Source organism: Salmo trutta, chromosome 15 (assembly GCF_901001165.1).
Source record: "Salmo trutta chromosome 15, fSalTru1.1, whole genome shotgun sequence".
In the NCBI taxonomy this organism is placed as follows: domain Eukaryota; kingdom Metazoa; phylum Chordata; class Actinopteri; order Salmoniformes; family Salmonidae; genus Salmo; species Salmo trutta.
This window is the reverse complement of record NC_042971.1, coordinates 40,599,623-40,621,191: the sequence shown is the minus strand read 5'-3', so window position 1 is coordinate 40,621,191 and position 21,569 is coordinate 40,599,623. Positions and strand designations below refer to the sequence as shown.

The following is a 21,569-nucleotide window of genomic DNA, read 5'->3' as shown; positions in this document are numbered from 1 at the left end:
TGCCCACAAATGTTCTATAGGATTGAGGTCCGGGCTTTGTGATGGCCACTCCAATACCTTGACTTTGTTGTCCTTAAGCCATTTTGCCACAACTTTGGAAGTATGCTTGGGGTCATTGTCCATTTGGAAGACCCATTTGCGACCAAGCTTTAACTTCCTGACTGATGTCTTGATGTTGCTTCAATATATTCACAATTTTCCTCCCTCATGATGCCATCTATTTTGTGAAGTACACCAGTCCCTCCTGCAGCAAAGCCCCCCCACAACATGATGCTGCCACACCCGTGCTTCACGGTTGGGATGCTGTTCTTCGACTTGCAAGCCTCCCTCTTTTTCCTCCAAACGCAACAATGGTCATTATGGCCAAACAGTTCTATTTTTGTTTCATCAGACCAGAGAACATTTCTCCAAAAAGTATGATCTTTGTCCCAATGTGCAGTTGCAAACCGTAGTCTGGCTTTTTTATGGCGGTTTTGGAGCAGTGGCTTCTTCCTTGCTGGTTATGTCGATATAGGACTCGTTTTACTGTGGATATAGATACTTGTGTACCTGTTTCCTCCAGCATCTTCACAAGGTCCTTTTCTGTTGTTCTGGGATTGATTTGCACTTTTCGCATCAAAGTACGTCCAACTCTAAGAGACAGAACGCGTCTCCTTCCTGAGCGGCATGACAGCTGCATGGTCACATGGTGTTTATACTCGCGTACTATTGTTTGTACAGATCAACGTGGTACCTTCAGGTGTTTGGAAATTTCTCCCAAGGATGAACCAGACCTGTGGAGGTCTACAACTTTTTTTCTGAGGTCTTGGCTGATTTAAATTAGATTTTCCCATGATGTCAAGAAAAGAGGCACTGAGTTTGAAGGTAGGCCTGGAAATACATCCACAGGTATACCTCCAATTGACTAAAATTATGTAAATTAGTGTATCAGAAGCTCCTAAAGCCATGACATCATTTTCTGGAATTTTCCAAGCTGTTTAAAGGCACAGTCGACTTAGTGTATGTAAACTTCAGACCCACTGGAATTGTGATACAATGAATTATAAGGGAAATAATCTGTAAACAATTGTTGGAAAAATTACTTGTGTCATGCACAAAGTAGATGTCCACAAATCCATATTATGGCAAGAACAGCTCAAATAAGCAAAGTGAACCGACTGTCCATCATTACTTCAAGATATGAAGGTCAGTCAATACAGAACATTTAGACTTTTAAAGTTTCTTCAAGTGCAGTTGCAAAAACCCTCAAGCGCTATGATGAAACTGGCTCTGATGAGGGCCGCCACAGGAAAGGAAGACCCAGAGTTACCTCTGCTGCAGAGGATAAGTTCATTAGAGTTATCTGCACCTCAGATTGCAGCCCAAATAAATGCTTCACAGAGTTGAAATAACAGACACATCTCAACATCAACTGTTCAGAAATGTTGTTCCAACCGCTGTCTTTGTGAGACGCAGAGTAGGTGAATGATGATCTCTGCATGTGTGGTTCCCACCGTGAAGCATGGAGAAGGAGGTATGATGGTGTGGGGGTGCTTTGCTGGTGACACTGTCAGTGATTTATTTAGAATTCAAGGCACACTTAACCAGCTTGGCTACCACATCATTCTGCAGCGATACACCATCCCATCTGGTTTGCGCTTAATGGGACTATCATTTGTTTTTCAACAGGCCAATGACCCAACACACCTCCAGGCTGTGTAAGGGCTATTTGACCAAGAAGGAGAGTGATGGAGGGGTGCATCAGATGACCTGGCCTCCACAATAATCCGACCTAAACCCAATTGTGATGGTTTGGGACGAGTTGGACCGCAGAGTTAAGGAAAAGCAGCCAACAAGTGCTCAACATATGTGGTAACTCATGAAGCTAGTTGAGAGAATGCCAAGAGTGTGCAATGCTATCATCAAGCGAAAGGGTGGCTATTTTGAAGAATATAAAATATATTTATATTTGTATAACACTTTTTTGGTTACTACATGATTCCGTATGTGTTATTTCAAAGTTTTGATGTCTTCACTATAATTCTACCATGAAGAAAATAGGAAAAATAAATTAAACCCCTTGAATGAATAGGTGTGTCCAGACTTTTGACTCGTACTGTTTATACATTTTTATTTAAGGAGTGCCACTGCAGATATATTTTTCTATTGATGAGACAGTTATGGTCTCCCCCGCACCTTTTCTCTACAACTAAGACATTAAGGCAACGAGCATATGTACAACTATTAGTGTGTTTATTGATTTAGTAGTATTATATGAGTAGCAGCTCATCAAATTGGCAGCCTGGAACTTAGAACTGAACAATTGTGATATTTGGAGAAAAGTCTGCAACTGGTTTCTTAGACAAGGTACTCAAATGGAAGCCATTAAAATGTGAACCAACTCACACATGTCTTGCAGTAATTGTTGTCCTGTGTTATTTGTCAGGCTCACAGCAGTTTGTCAGCTGAACAGAGGTTGCTGAACAAAAATGTTTTATTTGTAACTGGGAATAGAAAGAGCTCTACTAGTTGCAAAAAATTATAGTATATGAAAAATAATGATAGTTAACTTTGGTAAAAAAGATGTATTCATGTATATGTTGCCAGACTATAAGCTCTGTTAATATATCCCTGATATGGTTCAAATATAACTCTATGGGTCCCACATGAGTTCTCTTCCCTTTCGCTAAGAAAGGGCAAATCCTTGGCAGGCGGGGCTGAGAGGGGGGCATGTCAGTGTGTGAGCATCAGAGAGGGCTCCCTCAGGGCTCCTGGCACAGTCCAGCTCCAGCCTCCCATACCTGCTCTGTCCCCGCGAACACAGAGTGTAGCTGCTCAGCTGCCAGGGCAGAGGAAGCTCATGCTGGAACTGAGAGGAGGGTCTTTCCCAGGTCTTCCACCTTACCTGGGTCATGTGCACCACCCTCCCACCCAAGGCACACTGGCCCACAGGCCTGGAAGGCAGCTGGGGAAGGCTGTGGGCCATAGACTTGGCCTGGGGCTCTGTGACAGAGAGAGGAACAGGAGGCCCTGGGCAGAATGCAGTGTAAGGCGGGGCAGCCTTGGATGCTTTCTGGGAGCGAAAGCCATAGAGTGAGACCAGCTTGTGGAAGCTCTCCCTCCAGTTGGCGACTGCCTTGTCCCTGCTGGGCTGGAGGCGGCAGTACTCTGGGACAGGGTGAGGGGCAGGGACGAAGGGGGCCTGCAGTGAGGAGGACACCTGGCTAAGGAGGGAGCCTAAGCCTGAGTCACTGGCCTGGACCTGCAGGGGTCTGTCTTAGCCCCAGGGCCAGCTGCAGGGCTGGATAGGGCAGCAGTGAGCCTACGGGACTTCCTGTAGATGTACAGCAAAGGATCGTTGAACACCAGAACCTCCTGTTTCTCAACAACCTCCACCACCTTTTGTCTGTCCAGCGGCTTGAAGGGCCTGTTCTTGATACACTGTTTGGTGGCACTGGCATGAGGAGGGGGGAATACTGGGAGGAACAGAGAGGCTTTTCTCCTTCATTTCCACAGGCAGCAGGGAGGCTCTCCTCACAGATTCTCTGCTGGTACTACTGACTGTCAGCTCAGGGATTATCGCCTGATTTGCTTGTCATGAGAGATGGAGAGAGAATTACCAACTTAGTCAAATGCTGAAAAACCATCTGGTTTAGATTCTCTGCATACTGCACCTATCATGCTTTAACTTTGCCTTCATGTCTCTCTGAAGTACACTATGCCTTTCCCCTATGGCTGCCCTATGGGTAAAATATAATGCAGATGTTATTTACCTTGCTTTTTAACAGATATGACCGGTGAAAGCTTCTCTGTAATGGTCATGCCTGAAACAGGGAGAGAGTGATAACTAAGAGGACTTATTGTAGTGCTGGGTTATGTGTAATAATCAGAGGTGTTTGCTGTATTAACATACGTCTGGTCTGAGTAAGCTGGGGACGTTCTGCTTCCTTAGTCTTGTTCAGTATTTTCAGCAGTTGCATGAGATATTTCTTACTGATGGTAGGGTTGATTGTAATCTCGCCCACCAGCCGGCTCTCTCTCTGTGGAGATGTCTGGTTTCCAAGCCCCTCAGAATGGGACTTGACTGGAAATCTATGACAGGAGTGGACAAAACAACCGCTGTTTTTAATTGGTGATCTCTCAGTCCATCAACATCTAGCAAAACCCCTAGAACCTCACCTTTGGATTTCAAAGTGTGATCAGCGCAAGTGATTTAGGCTAAACAAGTGAGTTCGGGAAATTGGAAAATATGCATCTTTGAAATAGTTTCACATATACATTATATATGTCCAAAGCCAGAATCAATTGGGCTTTCCAAAAATAATATGGTCGCTGTGATAGAAAATGTATTTTGATCACCGATTTTCAGCATTTTTCACACTGTATTTCACAATCAGCACTCCCAACATCACCAGGTCCATGTCTTGGAGCAGCTCCAGGGCTTCCAGGTTCTTCCAGCTCCCCAGCTGCCTCCATGAAGGCTCCTGCCCCCCCACTTGGCTTAGAAGCAACACCTTAATGAGTTGAATAATCTCAGAGTTCAGGGTATGTGAGTGTGAGTGGACCACCTCCAGCAGGGCAGCACTGTACTCCTCATAGTCTTGTTTATCTGCCTGCTCCAGCTGGTTCAAGATGGGGATGATGATTCTCTTCAGACAATCAATGTCTGAAATGGATTGGACCTCCTCCTCTGGCTCTAAGACTGGGAGAGGGTTTTTTGGAGGCATGGTGCATCTCACAGCTTTGGCTGTGGATAGAATGTGAGAGATGTCTGGTGTTTGCTGAAGCACATCCTCCTCTGGGAACTTCCTCTGCAGACCCTTGGGCTCAGTCTTAGTGGGAATAGACTCCTCCACCTTTTGGCCTTTGCCTCAGATCACTGAATTAGGAAGAAATCCGTCTGGAGCAACGGGCCACTCCAAACAATCTAGGCCTTTTTCTGAAGCCTGAGACTGATGTTTTGCCTCCTCACAGACATCAACTTCTGTCACAGGCTCACATTCCACTATGTCCTCCCACACCACCCCTCTGACAGGGGCACTCCACTTCACCACTTGGAAACAAAGAGATGAGCTTATCAATACGCTGTAATAAACCTCTAACAGATTTTTGTAATAAACCTTTAAATCTTAACTAAACTTACAAAGACAATGTCCTGTACACTCACCCTGCAGAGCTCCTCTGCCTGGTGTCAGGCTGTAGTGTTTCACTACAGACCAAGTCCTTCTCTCTGTCTGCTGAGGCCGCTGCTCAGGCGTCTCACTCACAGTGATCACCACAGGGGGGATTGGTTCAGGCATGTTTCCCTTAGACCCGGGGCTGGTCATGGGCACCAGGGCTATGTTGTAGCTGTCTGGGGAGCTGGGGAGGAAGGGGACAGGGTCCTCCAAGGCATCGTCTGCTGTGGCCTGCTCCAGCACTGTTCTCAGTAACCTGACAGGCAGGAAGTGCAGGCTGGAGATGAGGGAGATGTTGCCACTGAAGCAGGCCAGGATGTCTCCCGGCGCGTTAGCAAAACACACTTGGCTCACCGCCGAGCCCAGCCTAATTTCACTTATCATGTTGCCACGGCAGTCCCAGATCTCCACGTTCCCCCCAGGTCCAGACAGAGCCAGCAGACCCAGTTGGGGGCAGTAGTCCAGACAGGAGACAGGCTCTGCAAGGCTCCTCTCCCTCTCCACACACTCTACCCTTGTCAGCGAGAAGAGGAGCAGGCTATGGCTGGGAGAGATGGCACACACCAGGCCAGGCAGCAGACAGGACAGCACCGGGGTGGTAGGGCAGTTCACTTTAGTGTTCAGGGTCAGTTCCACCCGCTCCACCCCCACTCTGACTGACCACACGCTGAACTGGTGGTCTGTGGCGTAGCAACATATGAGGGTTGTTGGGCCTGGAGGCTGCTGGTCTGGATAATGGTCCCCATGTGTGCCTGCTGGACCTGGCAGTGCAGCCCACAGGGAGACAACAACTGTAGCTTCCCACTACGATGGCCACTGAACACTAGGAAAAGTGAGTCCCAGCCCACCGAATCCCCTCCACCTGCAATGCCTCCACACACATCACACCATCAATGTGGTCCTTGGAGGTGCAGATGAGGTGTTGACTGGACAGGGGCTGAGAGACGTATCCAGCACTAGGACCTCTGGGGCTCCGTAGGCCACAAACAGCTCCTCCTAGCTGGGGTTGTAGGAGAAGCCCAGAGCCTTGTCCAGGTGGAGGAAGGGCCACGAGAGCACCAGCAGCTCCCCATTAGCTGGAGAGAGGAGCCTTGCCACACCGTCATGCGTCACCACCAGCAGCCGCGCCCAGACTCCACCCACTTCATCACCTTCAGGCCACAGCCTGTGTTGATGAAGAGCCGGTACAGACCGCCACACTGCCAGCATAGGAGGAGACTGGCACAGGATGCAGTTCTGCCCCATCAGTGACATGCCCCTCACCCTGCCAGGCGAGTCCACATAGAGCTTGAACAGCAGGTCTCCCCACGGCTCCACTCCTTAACCCAGCCCCCCACGGAGGCAGTCAACAGGCTGCAGGTGTCCGGGCGCAGCAGCACGGAGCTAACTAGCTGGGCGTGGACCTCATGCAGCAGGCCGCCTATGTCCCGGCTCCATGTCTGCACATAGCCGGCGGCGTCACCCAAGGTAGCGCTGCAGCCAGTCTGTGGTGATGCAGCACAGCGTAGCCAGGCTGCAGCCGTGGAATGGTAGCAGCTCCTGCTGGCCCATGTGCTCAAAGCTCTTGATGTGACAGTTGCACAGGGCGTAGATGGAGGAGGTCTGGCGCTCGGTCACTAGGGCCCCGGGAGCAGCAGTTCCAGTCCAGCATCCTCACCAGCCCCAGGGGGGTCTGAGGGGACGTCCAGAAGCCCCAAAAAGCAATGAGGCCCATGCTGCCGGTCAGCAGTTCGTTGGTCTCAGGGCAGAAGTGCATGCAGACCACAGAGGCAGGGCAGGTGGCGCGGTGAAACACGGTCATCTCCTGGGTGGTGTCAGTGTAGACACGCAGAGACAGATCACTGCAGGACCCATCTAGCACACGCTGGGTCGGCACAAACACCAGGTGCTCTACCCGGTACTTCTTCTCCATGGGGATGCTCAAGTAGTGCCTCAGCTGGCCCTGCCCATCATCTGCCCACATATCCATCTGATGGAGAGAGACAGAATTTAAGAGGAGGGGTGGAAGGAGAGTAGAAGGATTGGAGGCATGCAGAGGTATAATGATCACATAAACGATCAGCAGAAAGTGAAGAGAGGTGAGTGCATCACAGTGCTGCTCACTGACCCATATTCCCTCATTGTAAGACCCCCTCCCCATAGTCAGTCCCAACAGGTGACTCACCTTATGCCTGAGCAGCATATGTCCCAACTGGAAGCCCACCACCACTGTGTCACTGCACCCAGAGAAGGTTGTGAGGCAATGTAGGTAGTTAGGGGCACAGGTGTAGTGGAACTGTGTACTTGGGGATGCATCCAAGTACAGTGGAGCTTCTTGCTCCTCATCTTTAGATGTTCCTAAAGAATGAGACTGAGGTTCCTGGTTCTCCTGCTTTCTCCTTTACAATGACAATGGATAAAAAATATCGGAAATATGAATTATGTCCTCAAATGTTATATTACAAACAATACAGATGTTTTTACCTGTATGGTTTGTTTCAGTTGTGATAGAAAGGTTTTCCAGTCTGGTTCTTCCAATTGATCCCATAATTTACAGTATTCAAGCTCTCCCACGCACCTCCTAAGCGACTAGTCACATGCTTTCCCCCTACAGAATTATGTTTTTCCCGCATTACTTTTCATGAAGTGATCCATTTTACCGCATTATGATGGTCATAAAGAGAATCATAGAATCATTGCGAAAAATAACGTGAAATTGGAACGCTATTGTTTTGGGTTCCATAGAGAATGGATTGGTTTTGTGGATTAGTAATTGCATGTGGAAACAGTCAAGGGGTCTGAATACTTTCCGAATGCACTCGGAATGTATTCAGACCCCTTGACTGTTTCTACATTTTGTTACGTTACAGCCGTATTCTAAAATTTATGAAATGTTTTTTTTCTCATCAATCTTCACATAATACCCCATAATGACAATGCGAAAACAGGTTTTAATAAATGTTCACAGGAGGCAGGATAGGTATTTAGCTAACGATAGCTAGGACACCGGTAGACGGTGTCCTTTGCCCCCGCTTGTTGGGCACTGTTTTCCTGCAGTTCTGTTAACAGCGAGGGCAGGTGTTCAGCAAGCAGGAGCGAAGGACACTGTGTGCTAGTTAGCTAGCAGGCAGGATTGGTAGCTAGCTAGCACACCGATAGACAGTGTACTTCACCCCTGAAAAACTCAGATAATACTTTTATTACACTTTTGACCAACATTTTAATCTCATAGACAATCAGTGGAAATCCAGAATATCAAGTGTCGCACAAGCATAAAGATGGCATGCTCGAGGGGGGGTGTTCATGCAGGAACCAGTGGGATGCTCGAGGGGGAGGACGTTCATGCAGGAACCAATGGGATGCTCAAGAGGGGGCATTGTAGGAAGATGTAGGAATGCCCACATGCAGGAACGGCCACATGCAATCACAAATTGATTAAAGTTGGACAATTCCATAAAATTCTTGAAAAACGAGTAGGTTGCTAGACAGAGTAGGATATTAAAAATAGCTGCTAATTTGTCAGGAAAAATATGACATTCTATGGGAGCTTGTGTGACACACACACACACACACACACAGTGGACAGAGGCTGAGAGCACTGCGAGTTCATTTAGGATATGTGAACTGGCTCATTGACACTGAAGAGAGGTAAGTATTCTGTTTTTCCTCTACAAGTTATTCCCTGATTTCTCTGGAATGTGATTTAGCATATGCAGATGATGGCTAAGAAATTGTATTATTGTGTCTGCTGTCAACAACAGAACGTCAGTGGTGATTGATAACATAGTCTAAGTACTTATTGACAAGAGTTATCCAGCTGTTTTGTGAGTGGTCATGATTGACGGATGCTTTTGGAAATTTTGCTGATGGTCTTGAGCACAGATAGATAGCCTGCTGTAGTTGTTATGTGCTGGCATTAGGCCTGTAGGCACTAACCTGTGGGGGTTAGTCGAGACACTTTTGCAACAATAACGTTTTACAACCTGTTCTCTAAAGATGACCAGTAGAATGGTCAGTGATTTGGTAGATACTTGCATTATGGTTGAGATGTTAAAATTGATTGATATTAATAGAATAAGGTCTTGCAGAAAAAAGCAATTGATGACATTTCATGAATAAATTCCTTCAACATTAATTTCTTCAGTCTGTGCTATTCAGTGCAACCCAGAGCTCCAAATCCCAGTGCAGCACAATGCAGCTATGTGTTAACAAGGAGAGCATTGACCACACTCACATTAACAATCTGCCCTCTATTCCTCAGGGCCAGAGCATATAGCCTGTGTCTCTTCTAGGCTGGCTCTGGACAGTCCCTCCTCTCATATAGTGAAGCCTTAGCTCAGCTAAACCAGGCAACGAGTTTTGCTCGTGTTAGGGCTGAACAAGGGTGCCTAGTACTACCACACATGCTTACGCATTTCTCTCTCCCTAATTCTCAGTTTTACATTTTCAAGCCACTCTGGTCATACATTCTCCCATAGCTGCCATTGAACATACCAACCATCCCCTCTGTCCAACACACTCTATTTCTCCGGTGGAGTTGCTGTGCTCCCCCCTTCCCAGCAGTGACACTCTCTCCGCCATGGCCTCCTGTATCACTGCCCACAAGGGCTGGTTTGGTGAGAGGGGGGTTCACCAGGGGGTTGGGCTGGACATCCTCTTCAGTGGCAGGGACTTTGACACACCAGATCTGTACTCCCCAAATGACACTCGACAACCTCAGGAGGCCAAGTCACACTATGCCTGTCCCAGGGCCCCCCAGAGGTCCCTGCATGGCTGGGGCACATACAGCCCCCCTCCACAGAGATCCAGCCCCAGCACTGAGATCAGAGGGGGGGCCTCCTCTTCTGCCAGGCCTGTCTCCCTCAACCAGTGCCAGGGCTACCACGCCCACACCCTGCCCCGCAGAGCCCTGGCTGTTTTCAGACCCAGGTGAGTAACAGACAGGGGGAGTAAGGGAGTGAGGGAGGGACACCCTGGTGGGTAAGACACCTGGCGGGAGTGAGAGACAGGAAGGGGGGCAAAAAGGGAGGGAGGAAAGGGACACACAGGTGAGAGACAGGCATAGTGAGACAGAGACCATAGTGGGAGGGACCCTGGTATAGATTGATGTGTGTAATGATTCCGGGTCAGCTGAGAGCTGCAGAGTCCCACATGGGGGGACCACCACCATCGTGTGACACATAACTGTTACATACAAACACACTGGATGGGGCATCGGGTTAGCAATAAATGATTGGATTAATGCTTGGATAAGTCTCAATTATGTCGACATTTCTCTATGCGTCCCATGTGCGAGTTTGCACATCTGCACTGTGTGTGCATTTCTTTGGTGTGTTTGTTTGTACTGCTGTGTGTGTCTATGTTTGTGCTGTAACCGTGGTTCTGATATGTGTGTGATTGTTTTGCCTGCAGTGTCTACAGCAGCCCTCAGGGATATAAGACTACCACAGTGGACAAACCTCGCATGCTCAGAGCCACTATCAGATCCCGCCCCTCGGACCCTAACCAGTCTGGCCGACAGCACAGCCAGCACCAGAGCCAGGACCAGCACCAGAGTCAGCCTTTCCAGCACCAGCAGCAGCCCAGACCAAACCAGCAGCAGCACCAGCCAAGCCTAAGCCCCAAGCTTCTCTACCAACCAAGCCTTCGTCCCAAGCCAAGGCTCAGTCCCACTCTTCCTGTCTATAGGAGACTCACAACCTGGCAGCACAAGGACAACACCAACACAGACAGCAACACCATCAAGACCAACAACAGCTCTCACAGTAACAGCATCAAGAGGTGAGTTTGAGCGTAAGAGAGAGAGAGAACGTTATTCTATATTATTTCAGTTATTGCAGTTCTATAGTGCATGTATCAAGTACTTACTTCATTAATGTGTAATTCATTGATTTGTAATTTAATTCTAGTTATATAATGTTTAGAGAAAAGGCTATGTGATCTGAGTTGACAAAGGAAGGTTCCAAGAGGATTTCTATTGAGTTGATCCAAACAGGATTTGCAGCGTGTTGAGATAGATTATTAATTACTGAGTAACTGTGCAGTACCACTCTGTAATCAGACAGGTGGACATGACGTCCCAGAACGTGTTTGGTCAACCACGTGTCCTGGCCTCGCTGCGGGGACCTCCCTCTCCGCGACAGACCCGCAAGACAACAAATCTAGAGGAGGAACTGAGGAGGCTCGTCATACTGGACAGCACATCAGAGGACTCAGGGAGGGATGCAGTGAGTTACAGCGAGGGAAAAAGTATTTGATCCCCTGCTGATTTTGGACATTTGCCCACTGACAAAGAAATGATGAGTCTATAATTTTAATGGTAGGTTTATTTGAACAGTGAGAGACAGAATATCAACAAAAAAATCTAGAAAAACGCATGTCTAAAATGTTATAAAATTATTAGCATTTTAAATGAGGGAAATAAGTATTTGACCCCTCTGCAAAACATGACTTAGTAATTGGTGTCAAAACCCTTGTTGGAAATCACAGAGGTCAGACGTTTCTTGTAGTTGGCCACCAGGTTTGCACACATCTCAGGAGGGATTTTGTCCCACTCCTCTTTGCAGATCTTCTCCAAGTCATTAAGGTTTCGAGGCAGATGTTAGGCAACTCGAACCTTCAGCTCCCTCCACAGATTTTCTATGGGATTAAGGTCTGGAGACTGGCTAGGCCACTCCAGGACCTTAATGCACTTCTTCTTGAGCCACTCCTTTGTTGCCTTGGCCGTGTGTTTTGGGTCATTGTCATGCTGGAATACCCATCCACGACCCATTTTCAATGCCCTGGCTGAGGGAAGGAGGTTCTCACTCAAGATTTGACGGTACATGGCCCCGTCCATCGTCCCTTTCATGCGGTGAAGTTGTCCTGTCCCCTTAGCAGAAAAACACCCCCAAAGCATAATGTTTCCACCTCCATGTTTGACGGTGGGGATGGTGTTCTTGGGGTCATAGGCAGCATTCCTCCTCCTCCAAACACGGCGAGTTGAGTTGATGCCAAAAAGCTCCATTTTGGTCTCATCTGACCATAACACTTTCACCCAGTTGTCCTCTGAATCATTCAGATGTTCATTGGAAAACTTCAGACGGGCATGTATATGTGCTTTCTTGAGCAGGGGGACCTTGCGGGCGCTGCAGGATTTCAGTCCTTCACGGCGTAGTGTGTTACCAATTGTTTTCTTGGTGACTATGGTCCCAGGTGCCTTGAGATCATTGACAAGATCCTCCCGTGTAGTTCTGGGCTGATTCCTTACCGTTCTCATGATCATTGCAACTCCACGAGGTGAGATCTTGCATGGAGCCCCAGGCCGAGGGAGATTGACAGTTCTTTTGTGTTTCTTCCATTTGCGAATAATCGCACCAACTGTTGTCACCTTCTCACCAAGCTGCTTGGCAATGGTCTTGTAGCCCATTCCAGCCTTGTGTAGGTCTACAATCTTGTCCCTGACATCCTTGGAGAGCTCTTTGGTCTTGGCCATGGTGGAAAGTTTGGAATCTGATTGATTGATTGCTTCTGTGGACAGGTGTCTTTTATACAGGTATCAAACAGATTAGGAGCACTCCCTTTAAGAGTGTGCTCCTAATCTCAGCTTGTTACCTGTATAAAAGACACCTGGGAGCCAGAAATCTTTCTGATTGAGAGGGGGTCAAATTCTTATTTCCCTCATTAAAATGCAAATCAATTTATTCCATTTTTGACATGCGTTTTTCTGGATTTTTTTGTTGTTATTCTGTCTCTCACTGTTCAAATAAACCTACCATTAAAATTATAGACTGATCATTTCTTTGTCAGTGGGCAAACGTCCAAAATCAGCAGGGGATCAAATACTTTTTTCCCTCACTATAAGACCTCAACACACATCATAGAGGCACAGGTGTTGAATATTGTTCTAACATACTGAAATTCAATATGAGTACGAACCTTACAAACGTAATTTTCCTGTGTTTTACATATATTTCCACACTATGAAGTTGGAATAATACTGTGAAATAGTGAAAATGATGATAATGCCCTTTTAGTGTAAGAGCTGTTTGAAAAGACTGCTTGAAATTGACATTTCAGCCTGTCTTGTTGGATGGAGTTTTGGCCTGCCTGGTGACATCATAAGTGACCAATAAGAAAGAGAGTTCCAAACCTCTCTGCCAATAACAGGCAGTTTTCAGTTTTTCCATTCCCACTCAGACTACTCCCAGACAGTCCTAGCAAAATTCTTGCTTGAGAAATTGCTCTTTGCTAAGAAGCTATGTTCACTTTATTTTGACAATTTTAATTGAAAATAATCACAGTAAGGTACTTAATTGTTATCCAGAAATTATTTGATATTAAGATAAAAACAGCTGCATTGAACCTTTAAAGTTCAAGATTATGTCCATGTACACATTTAACTGACCACAGCTCATTTTGCTTCTGTCCCCTAGTTCTGCCGTCATAGCCTCTCTACAGAGATAAGTCTAGGCAGTGGTCCCGTGGACTACAGTCTGGCCTGTTCCCCAGTGTCTGACTGCTCAGAGTTGGCGGGGCTGGAGGACCTGTCTGCCTCTGAGCTGTCCCTGACAGAGGGCTGGGACTCTGGGCACATCCCCCTACCAGACCCTGCAGGGAGCCTGAAGTGGAGCAACCTGGTCAACACTGCCAAGGCCTATGAGGGTAGGAGAGTATGTGTGCAAGAAGTATGTCCTTGTGCCTGAACTTGCCTATGAATGCTTGTGAGATGCATGGCATTTAAGAATAAATGAGAATATGCAGGGATTTGTGTGATATCAATGTATGGTGCATTTATTCTTCATGATAGTAGCACAGAGGACAGTGGAGCCCATTCCCCTCAGCAAGCCCATGAAGCATGGATCAAAGGGTGGACCCACGGCTTGCCCACCCAATTACTACCCTCCTCAGGACTACAATTCCCAGCCTGCAATAAGAAGGTACTGTACACACATTCTCTCTCCCTATGGTTCCATTCCCTTTACTGTGTGGACATACACACATAATGGCTCTACTCTGACTTAATGAAACTGTGGGTCCTGTAAGATCTGGCTATTCATTCTCAAAGGCACATGGGAATAGTATGGAGTGTGCCATTATGGAGTTGTACATTTTAATTCATCTTCAGCACATATTTTTTTCCCCCTCATGGAGCTTGTGTTGAAGTTATTCTGTATTAACAAGATGTTTTGCTTCTCTAAAGTGAAGTGCCCAGTGATCTGTCTGATAGACTTCACGATCTGGAAGTGCTGCTGAGACACTTGGAGAGCAACCTGGAGAAGGTGAGACATTTCTACCTCAGATACACAACCCCCATCTGTCATCATTAAATCCACGTGTTGACCACCTCAGCATCTCTTTTTAAATAACCCCAATGACCTCTCTCTCTCTTTGTCTCTCTGTGACGGTCAGGAGAAGCAAGACAGAATAGCCCTGATGGGGGAAGTGACGATTCTGAGGGAGACCAACCAGCGCCTGTGGGAGGAGACTCTTTCATCCAATGAAAAGCTCTGTAAACTCAGCCTGTTGTTCAACGTGGCCCCAGGAATGGTGCCTAGAGAGAGAGAATGACCAACAACACTAAGAGGGGAGAGGGATAACTTGAACAGAGGGGTGGAGGACTGTCTGCCAAATGTGATCAGAGAAAGAGGATATATAAACTCAGCAAAAAAAGAAACGTCCTCTCACTGTCAACTGTGTTTATTTTCAGCAAAATTAACGTGTAAATATTGATGTGTAAATATTTGTATGAACACAACAAGATTCAACAACTGAGACAAACTGAACAAGTTCCACAGACATGTGACTAACAGAAATTGAATAATGTGTCCTTGAACAAAGGGGTGTTAAAATCAAAAGTAACAGTCAGTATCTGGTGTGGCCACCAGCTGCATTAAGTACTGCAGTGCATCTCCTCCTCATGGACTGCACCAGATTTTGCAGTTCTTGTTGTGAGATGTTACCACACTCTTCCACCAAGGCACCTGCAAGTTTCCGGACATTTCTGAGGGTAATGACTCCAGCCCTCACCCTCCAATCCAACAGGTCCCAGACGTGCTCAATGGGATTGAGATCCAGGCTCTCGCTGGCCATGGCAGAACACTGACATTCCTGTCTTGCAGGAAATCACACATTGTCATGCTGGAGGGTCATGTCAGGATGAGCCTGCAGGAAGAGTACCACATGAGGGAAGAGAATGTCTTCCCTGTAATGCACAGTGTTGAGATTGCCTGCAATGACAAAAATCTCTGTCCGATGACGCTGTGACACACCGCCCCAGACCATGACGGACCCTCCACCTCCAAATCGATCCCGCTCCAGAGTACAGGCCTTGGTGTAACGCTCATTCCTTCGACGATAAATGTGAATCCGACCATCAACCCTGGTGAGACAAACCGTGACTTGTCAGTGAAGAGCACTTTTTGCCAGTCCTGTCTGGTCCAGCGACGGTGGGTTTGTGCCCATAGGCGACGTTGTTGCTGGTGATGTCTGGTGAGGACCTGCCTTACAACAGGCCTACAAGCCCTCAGTCCAGCCTCTCAGCCTATTGCGGACAGTCTCAGCACTGATGGAGGGATTGTGTGTTCATGGTGTAACTCAGGCAGTTGTTGTTGTCATCCTGTACCTGTCCCGCAGGTTTGAGTTTCGGATATACCGATCCTGTGCAGGTGTTTTTACACGTGGTCTGCCGCTGCGAGGATGATCAACTGTCCGTCCTGTCTCCCTGTAGTGCTGTCTTAGGTGTCTCACAGTACGGACATTGCAAGTTATTGCCCTGGCCACATCTGCTGTCCTCATGCCTACTTGCAGCATGCCTAAGGCATGTTCACGCAGATGAGCAGGGACCCTGGGCATCTTTCTTTTGGTGTTTTCAGAGTCAGTAGAAAGGCCTCTTTAGTGTCCTAAGTTTTCATAACTGTGACCTTAATTGGCTACTGTCTGTAAGCTGTTAGTGTCTTAATGACTGTTCCACAGGTGCATGTTCATTCATTGTTTATGGTTCATTGAACAAGCTTGGGAAACAGTGTTTAAACCCTCTACAATGAAGATCTCTGAAGTTATTTTGATTTTTACTAATTATCTTTGAAAGACAGGGTCCTGAAAAAGGGACGTTTCTTTTTTTGCTGAGTTTATTTACATACATATACATATATACATACATACATACATACATACATACATACATACATACATACATACATACATACATACATACATACATACATACATACATACATACATACATACATACATACATACATACATACATACATACATACATACATACATACATACATACATACATATATATATATATATATACATATATACACACACATACACAGTACCAGTCAAAAGTTTGGACACCTACTCATTCCAGGGTTTTTCTTTATTTTTTACTATTTTCTACATTGTAGAATAATAGTGGACATCAGAACTATGAAATGACACATATGGAATCATGTAGTAACCAAAAAAAGTGTTAAACTAATCAAAATATATTTTATACTTGAGAAGCTTCAAAGTAGACACCCTTTGCCTTGATGACAGCTTTGTACATTCTTGGCATTCTCTCAACCAGCTTCACCTGGTGACTACCAAATTGAATTACCAGCACTGTGAATATACTTTAACCTGAGATGCCCAAAGTCAAGTAATAATAACTTCTAAAGGTTTGAGGGCACAGTGGCCTTGACTTTAGATTATGAAAAACTGAGTTACACAATGTGATTTTTACAAATAATTAATTTTTAATAATCTAAAATACTATATTGTGTGGTATTTCAAATAAATGTTAACTCGTCTCAAATAACTCAAAGTAGTAATAACAATTTAAGATATTTTATTTACAGAACATACATTACATGACCAAAGGTATGTGGACACCCCTTCAAATGAGTGGATTTGGCTATTTCGGCCACACCCATTGCTGACAGGTGTATAAAGTCAAACGCACAGCCATGCAATCTCCATAGACAAACATTGGCAGTAGAACGGCCCCTACTGAAGATCTCAGTGACTTTCAACGTGGCACTACCATAGGATGCCACCTTTCCACAAAGTCAGTTTGTAAAATTTCGGCCCTGCTAGAGCTGCCCCGGTCAACTGTAAGTGCTGTTTTTGGGAAGTTGAAATGTCTTGGAGCAACAACGGCTCAGCTGCGAAGTAGTAGGCCACACAAGTTCACAGAATGGGACCGCTGAGTGCTGAAGCGCATAAAAATTGTCTGTCCTCGGGTGGTTTGCCGAGATCAGTGTGGAAGAACTTGACTGGCCTGCGCAGAGCCCTGACCTCAACCCCATCAAACACCTTTGGGATGAATTGGAACACTGACTGCGAGCCAGACCTAATCGCCCAACATCAGTGCCTGACCTCACTAATGCTCTAGTGGCTGAATGGAAGCAAGTCCCCGCAGCAATATTCCAACATCTAGAGGAAAGCCTTCCCAGAAGACTGGAGGCTGTTGTAGCAGCAAAGGGAGGACCAACTCCATATTAATTCCCATGATTTTGGAATAAGATATTTTACAAACAGGTGTCCACAGACTTTTGGTCATATAGTGTATTCATATCAGTAAAGAAAAACATTCAAATGCTTAATGAAGTGGCCTTTATCCGCTCATAATTACTTAAACTATATTGTTGGCTGTTTGCAGGTGGGGGACTGCAAAGTGATACTAGAATAGCTAACATGTTTTTTTCATTAATTCTAGTAGAAATGTATGTCCTGGTAATATTAAAGTTAAGGTGAAATCCTGCATCTTGATTGTAAATTCCTATATAAAGACAAGTTCCTTTAGAGAATAAACCTATTAAGCAGGGCTTGATGGATTTGATGCAATTATCATGAAAATAACCCTGCAGGTCCCTTTCCCTCTCTCCCTTGCTTTTGAAAGAATCACTAAGAAAATGCTCTTGGCCCAAATCAAAGCCAATTCCTAGAATAGCTAACATTACCACATACTTTAGGCCATGTAGAGTCTAAACATATATTGACACCATGCATAGAAACACTTCAGCAAACTTCAGTTCTCAATTTGAATAACTAAATACAACAGTAAGACTTCGGATCTTACCTGCCAGGTAAAAAAAATCTTTACACAATGTGTAATATAGAAACACAGACATTACACATATATTCATAAATTCAGTGTGTATAAATAGGTAATAAATACATCTGTCAGTCCATGGTGCAAGTGATTGTTTTGTGCTACATACTGTGTAGTCTGGAATTGATTTGGTCCTTTGCATTATGGTCATAAATACAGAGTGATGAAATAAATGTCAGAATTACATGACCAGTAAAACACTGCCTTGGCATAATAACCCATGGGAAGACCTCACTTAATGTAAATAGAAAACTCCCAAGTAAAAATGTAATCAATGATATCTGTAAAATCAAGTTTGAACATTTTGTCTAAATACATTTCAATTTGAAGTAGAAAACAATAAGTAACAGTTAAAATGTGGTGTGCAAGACAGAGATGAAGTGTCTGCGTTTGAGAATATAATTTAATTTCCAACGAACTCCATAACTAACTCATACTGTAAGACAAATAAACAGTGTTATTTATTTGAATATGGACACAGTTACTCACCAGAGGTAGGTCTTCCTGTTGATGCGGCAGAACATGATAAAGCCATTGACACACTTCGTCTGGTGGCGGCGTTGCCTGTGCTGCGTCCTGTGCTGCTGGTCTTCGACTTCAGAGGGACTAGTTGTTGCTTGGGGGTCCAGGTGATGTCCCCCTCCTCCCCCGGGGAGGACTGCCACCCTCCTTCAAGCATCACCACAGCTTCACCCTCCGACAGCTAGGGGGAACAGTGGCTTTATATTTGACTTGAACATACTCATGTACCTAACATCATTTCAAATCAAATGTTATTAGTCACATGCTCAGAATACAACAGGTATTCACCTTATAGTGAATTACTTACTTACGAGCCCCTAACAACAATGCAGTTTTAAAAAATACGGATAAGAATAAGAAATAAAAGTAACAAGTAATTAAAGAGCAGCAGTAAAATAACAGTAGCGAGACTATATACAGGGGGGTACCGGTACAGAGTCAATGTGCGGGGGCACTGGTTAGTTGAGGTAATATGTACATGTAGGTAGAGTTATTAAAGTGACTATGCATAGATGATAACAACAGAGAGTAGCAGTGGTGTAAAGGGGGGGATGCAAATAGCCTGGGTAGCCATTTGATTAGATGTTCAGAGTCTTATGGCTTGGGGGTAAAAGCTGTTTAGAAGCCTCTTGGTCCTAGACTTGGCGCTCCGGTACCGCTTGCCGTGCGGTAGCAGAGAAAACAGTCTATGACTAGGGTGGCTGGAGTCTTTGACAATTGTTAGGGCCTTCCTCTGACACCGCCTGTTATAGAGGTCCTGGATGGCAGGATTCTTGGCCCCAGTGATGTACTGGGTCGTTTGCACTACCCTCTGCGTTGCGGTCGGAAGCCGAGCAGTTGCCATAATCAGACAGTGATGCAACCAGTCAGGATGCTCTTGATGGTGCAGCTGTAGAACCTATTGAGGATCTGAGGACCCATAAAAAATATTTTCGGTCTCCTGAGGGGGAATAGGTTTTGTCGTGCCCTCTAAACGACTGTCTTGGTGTGCTTGGACCATGTTAGTTTGTTGGTGATGTGGACACCACAGAACTTGAAGCTCTCAACCTGCTCCACTACAACTCCGTCGATGAGAATGGGGGCCTGCTCGGTCCTCTTTTTCCTGTAGTCCATAATCATCTCCTTTATCTTGATCAGGTTGAGGGAGAGGTTGTTGTCCTGGCACCACACAGCCAGGCCTCTGACCTCCTCCCTATAGGCTGTCTCATTGTTGTTGGTGATCAGGCCTACCACTGTTGTGTCATCGGAAAACTTAATGATGGTGTTGGAGTCGTGCCTGGCCGTGCAGTCATGAGTGAACAGGGAGTACAGGAGGGAACTGAGCACACACCCCTGAGGGGCCCCGGTGTTGAGGATCAGCGTGGCGGATGTGTTGTTACCTACCCTTACCACCTGTGGGCAGCCCGTCAAGAAGTCCAGGATCCAGTTGCAGAAGGAGGTATTTAGTCCCATGGTCCTTAGCTTATTGACGAGCTTTGAGGGCACTATGGTGTTTAGAGGCTTCTAAACAGCTTCTACCCCCAAGCCATAAGACTCCTGAACATTTAATCAAACGGCAACCCAGACTATTTACATTGCACCCCCCTTTTACACCGCTGCAACTCTCTGTTGTTATCATCTATGCATAGTCACTTTAATAACTCTACCCACTTGTACAGTTGAAGTCGGAAGTTTACATACACTTAGGTTGGAGTCATTAAAAAGCATTTTTCAACCACTCCACAAATTTCTTGTTAACAAACTATAGTTTTTGTCACGGTTGTCGTCGGTGAATGAGGACCAAAATGCAGCAGGTACGTGTATGCTCATTTTGAGATTTATTAACTTTCCAAAATGAATACAAAATAACAAACCACGACAATGCACGAACAACCAACAAACAGTCTGGCAAAGCCTAGGGCTGAACACAGAACAATCCCCCACACCTCACAAACACAAACACACCCTCATTTATGAGACTCTCAATCAAAGGCAGATAGAAAACACCTGCCTTCAACTGAGAGTCCCAACACCAATTCACCAGACATAGAAACAGACATACTAGACTCCACATAGAAATACCTAAACATAAACCAACACCCGGAATTACTAAAACAAACACCCTTAAACCAAACACACCACCCTGAACCACATAAAACAAATACCCTCTGTCACGCCCTGACCAAACTACAAACAATTAACCTTATATACTGGCCAGGACGTGAGAGTACCCCCCCCTTAAAGGTGCTACCCCAGAAGCACCTTAAAAACAAAAACAAAAAAAAAATATCCCCAAACAATACCTAAAAGAAAAATTCCCCCTTACTAAAGGGAGGGAAGGGAGGGTGGCTGCCGTCAACGACGGCACTGTGCTACACCCCCCCTCCCCAACCCACCTATATTGGAGGCGACTCAGGTTCTGGCCGTTCCAGGCAGTCTGGGCAGTCTGGCAGTTCGGGACAGTTTGGGCAGTCTGGCAGCTCGGGGCAGTCTGGGCAGTCTGGCAATTCGGGACGTTCAGGGCAGTCTGGCCACTCGGGACAGTCTGGCCCCTCGGGACAGTCAGGGCAGTCTGGCCACTCGGGACAGTCAGGGCAGTCTGGCCACTCGGGACAGTCAGGGCAGTCTGGCCACTCGGGACAGTCAGGGCAGTCTGGCCACTCGGGACAGTCAGGGCAGTCTGGCCACTCGGGACAGTCAGGGCAGTCTGGCCACTCGGGACAGTCAGGGCAGTCTGGCCACTCGGGACAGTCAGGGCAGTCTGGCCACTCGGGACAGTCAGGGCAGTCTGGCCACTCGGGGCAGGGCAGGGCAGTCTGGCCACTCGGGGCAGGGCAGGGCAGTCT

General features: G+C 46.3%; 2 protein-coding genes across 6 annotated transcripts; one reads left to right on the top strand and one right to left on the bottom strand.

The window, feature by feature from the left end:
- Nucleotides 1-2,127: 2,127 nt before the first annotated feature.
- On the bottom strand, nt 2,128-18,836 carry LOC115149045 (uncharacterized). 3 transcript variants are annotated; one of them, XM_029691519.1, is made up of 7 exons: nt 18,712-18,836; nt 7,321-7,534; nt 5,147-7,125; nt 4,339-5,032; nt 3,893-4,071; nt 3,753-3,803; nt 2,128-3,570 (listed from the first exon to the last, which is right to left on the bottom strand). In XM_029691519.1, the coding sequence occupies exons 4-7, from the start codon at nt 4,704-4,706 to the stop codon at nt 3,362-3,364; spliced, it is 807 nt and encodes a 268-aa protein (XP_029547379.1). In that variant the 5' UTR covers nt 4,707-5,032; nt 5,147-7,125; nt 7,321-7,534; nt 18,712-18,836; the 3' UTR covers nt 2,128-3,361. The 3 variants fall into 3 exon arrangements, with proteins under 3 accessions (XP_029547379.1, XP_029547380.1, XP_029547381.1); XM_029691520.1 differs by lacking the exon at nt 4,339-5,032; XM_029691521.1 differs by lacking the exon at nt 2,128-3,570 and having other exon boundaries at nt 3,712-3,803; nt 4,159-5,032.
- Nucleotides 8,595-14,865, top strand: LOC115149044 (signal-induced proliferation-associated 1-like protein 3). 3 transcript variants are annotated; one of them, XM_029691517.1, is made up of 8 exons: nt 8,712-8,783; nt 9,572-10,064; nt 10,548-10,916; nt 11,197-11,362; nt 13,550-13,778; nt 13,924-14,053; nt 14,317-14,395; nt 14,526-14,865. In XM_029691517.1, exons 2-8 carry the CDS (start codon nt 9,715-9,717, stop codon nt 14,682-14,684), a joined length of 1,482 nt encoding a protein of 493 aa, XP_029547377.1. In that variant the 5' UTR covers nt 8,712-8,783; nt 9,572-9,714; the 3' UTR covers nt 14,685-14,865. The 3 variants fall into 3 exon arrangements, with proteins under 3 accessions (XP_029547378.1, XP_029547375.1, XP_029547377.1); XM_029691518.1 differs by having other exon boundaries at nt 8,595-10,064; nt 13,927-14,053; XM_029691515.1 differs by having other exon boundaries at nt 8,595-10,064.
- Nucleotides 18,837-21,569: the final 2,733 nt, after the last annotated feature.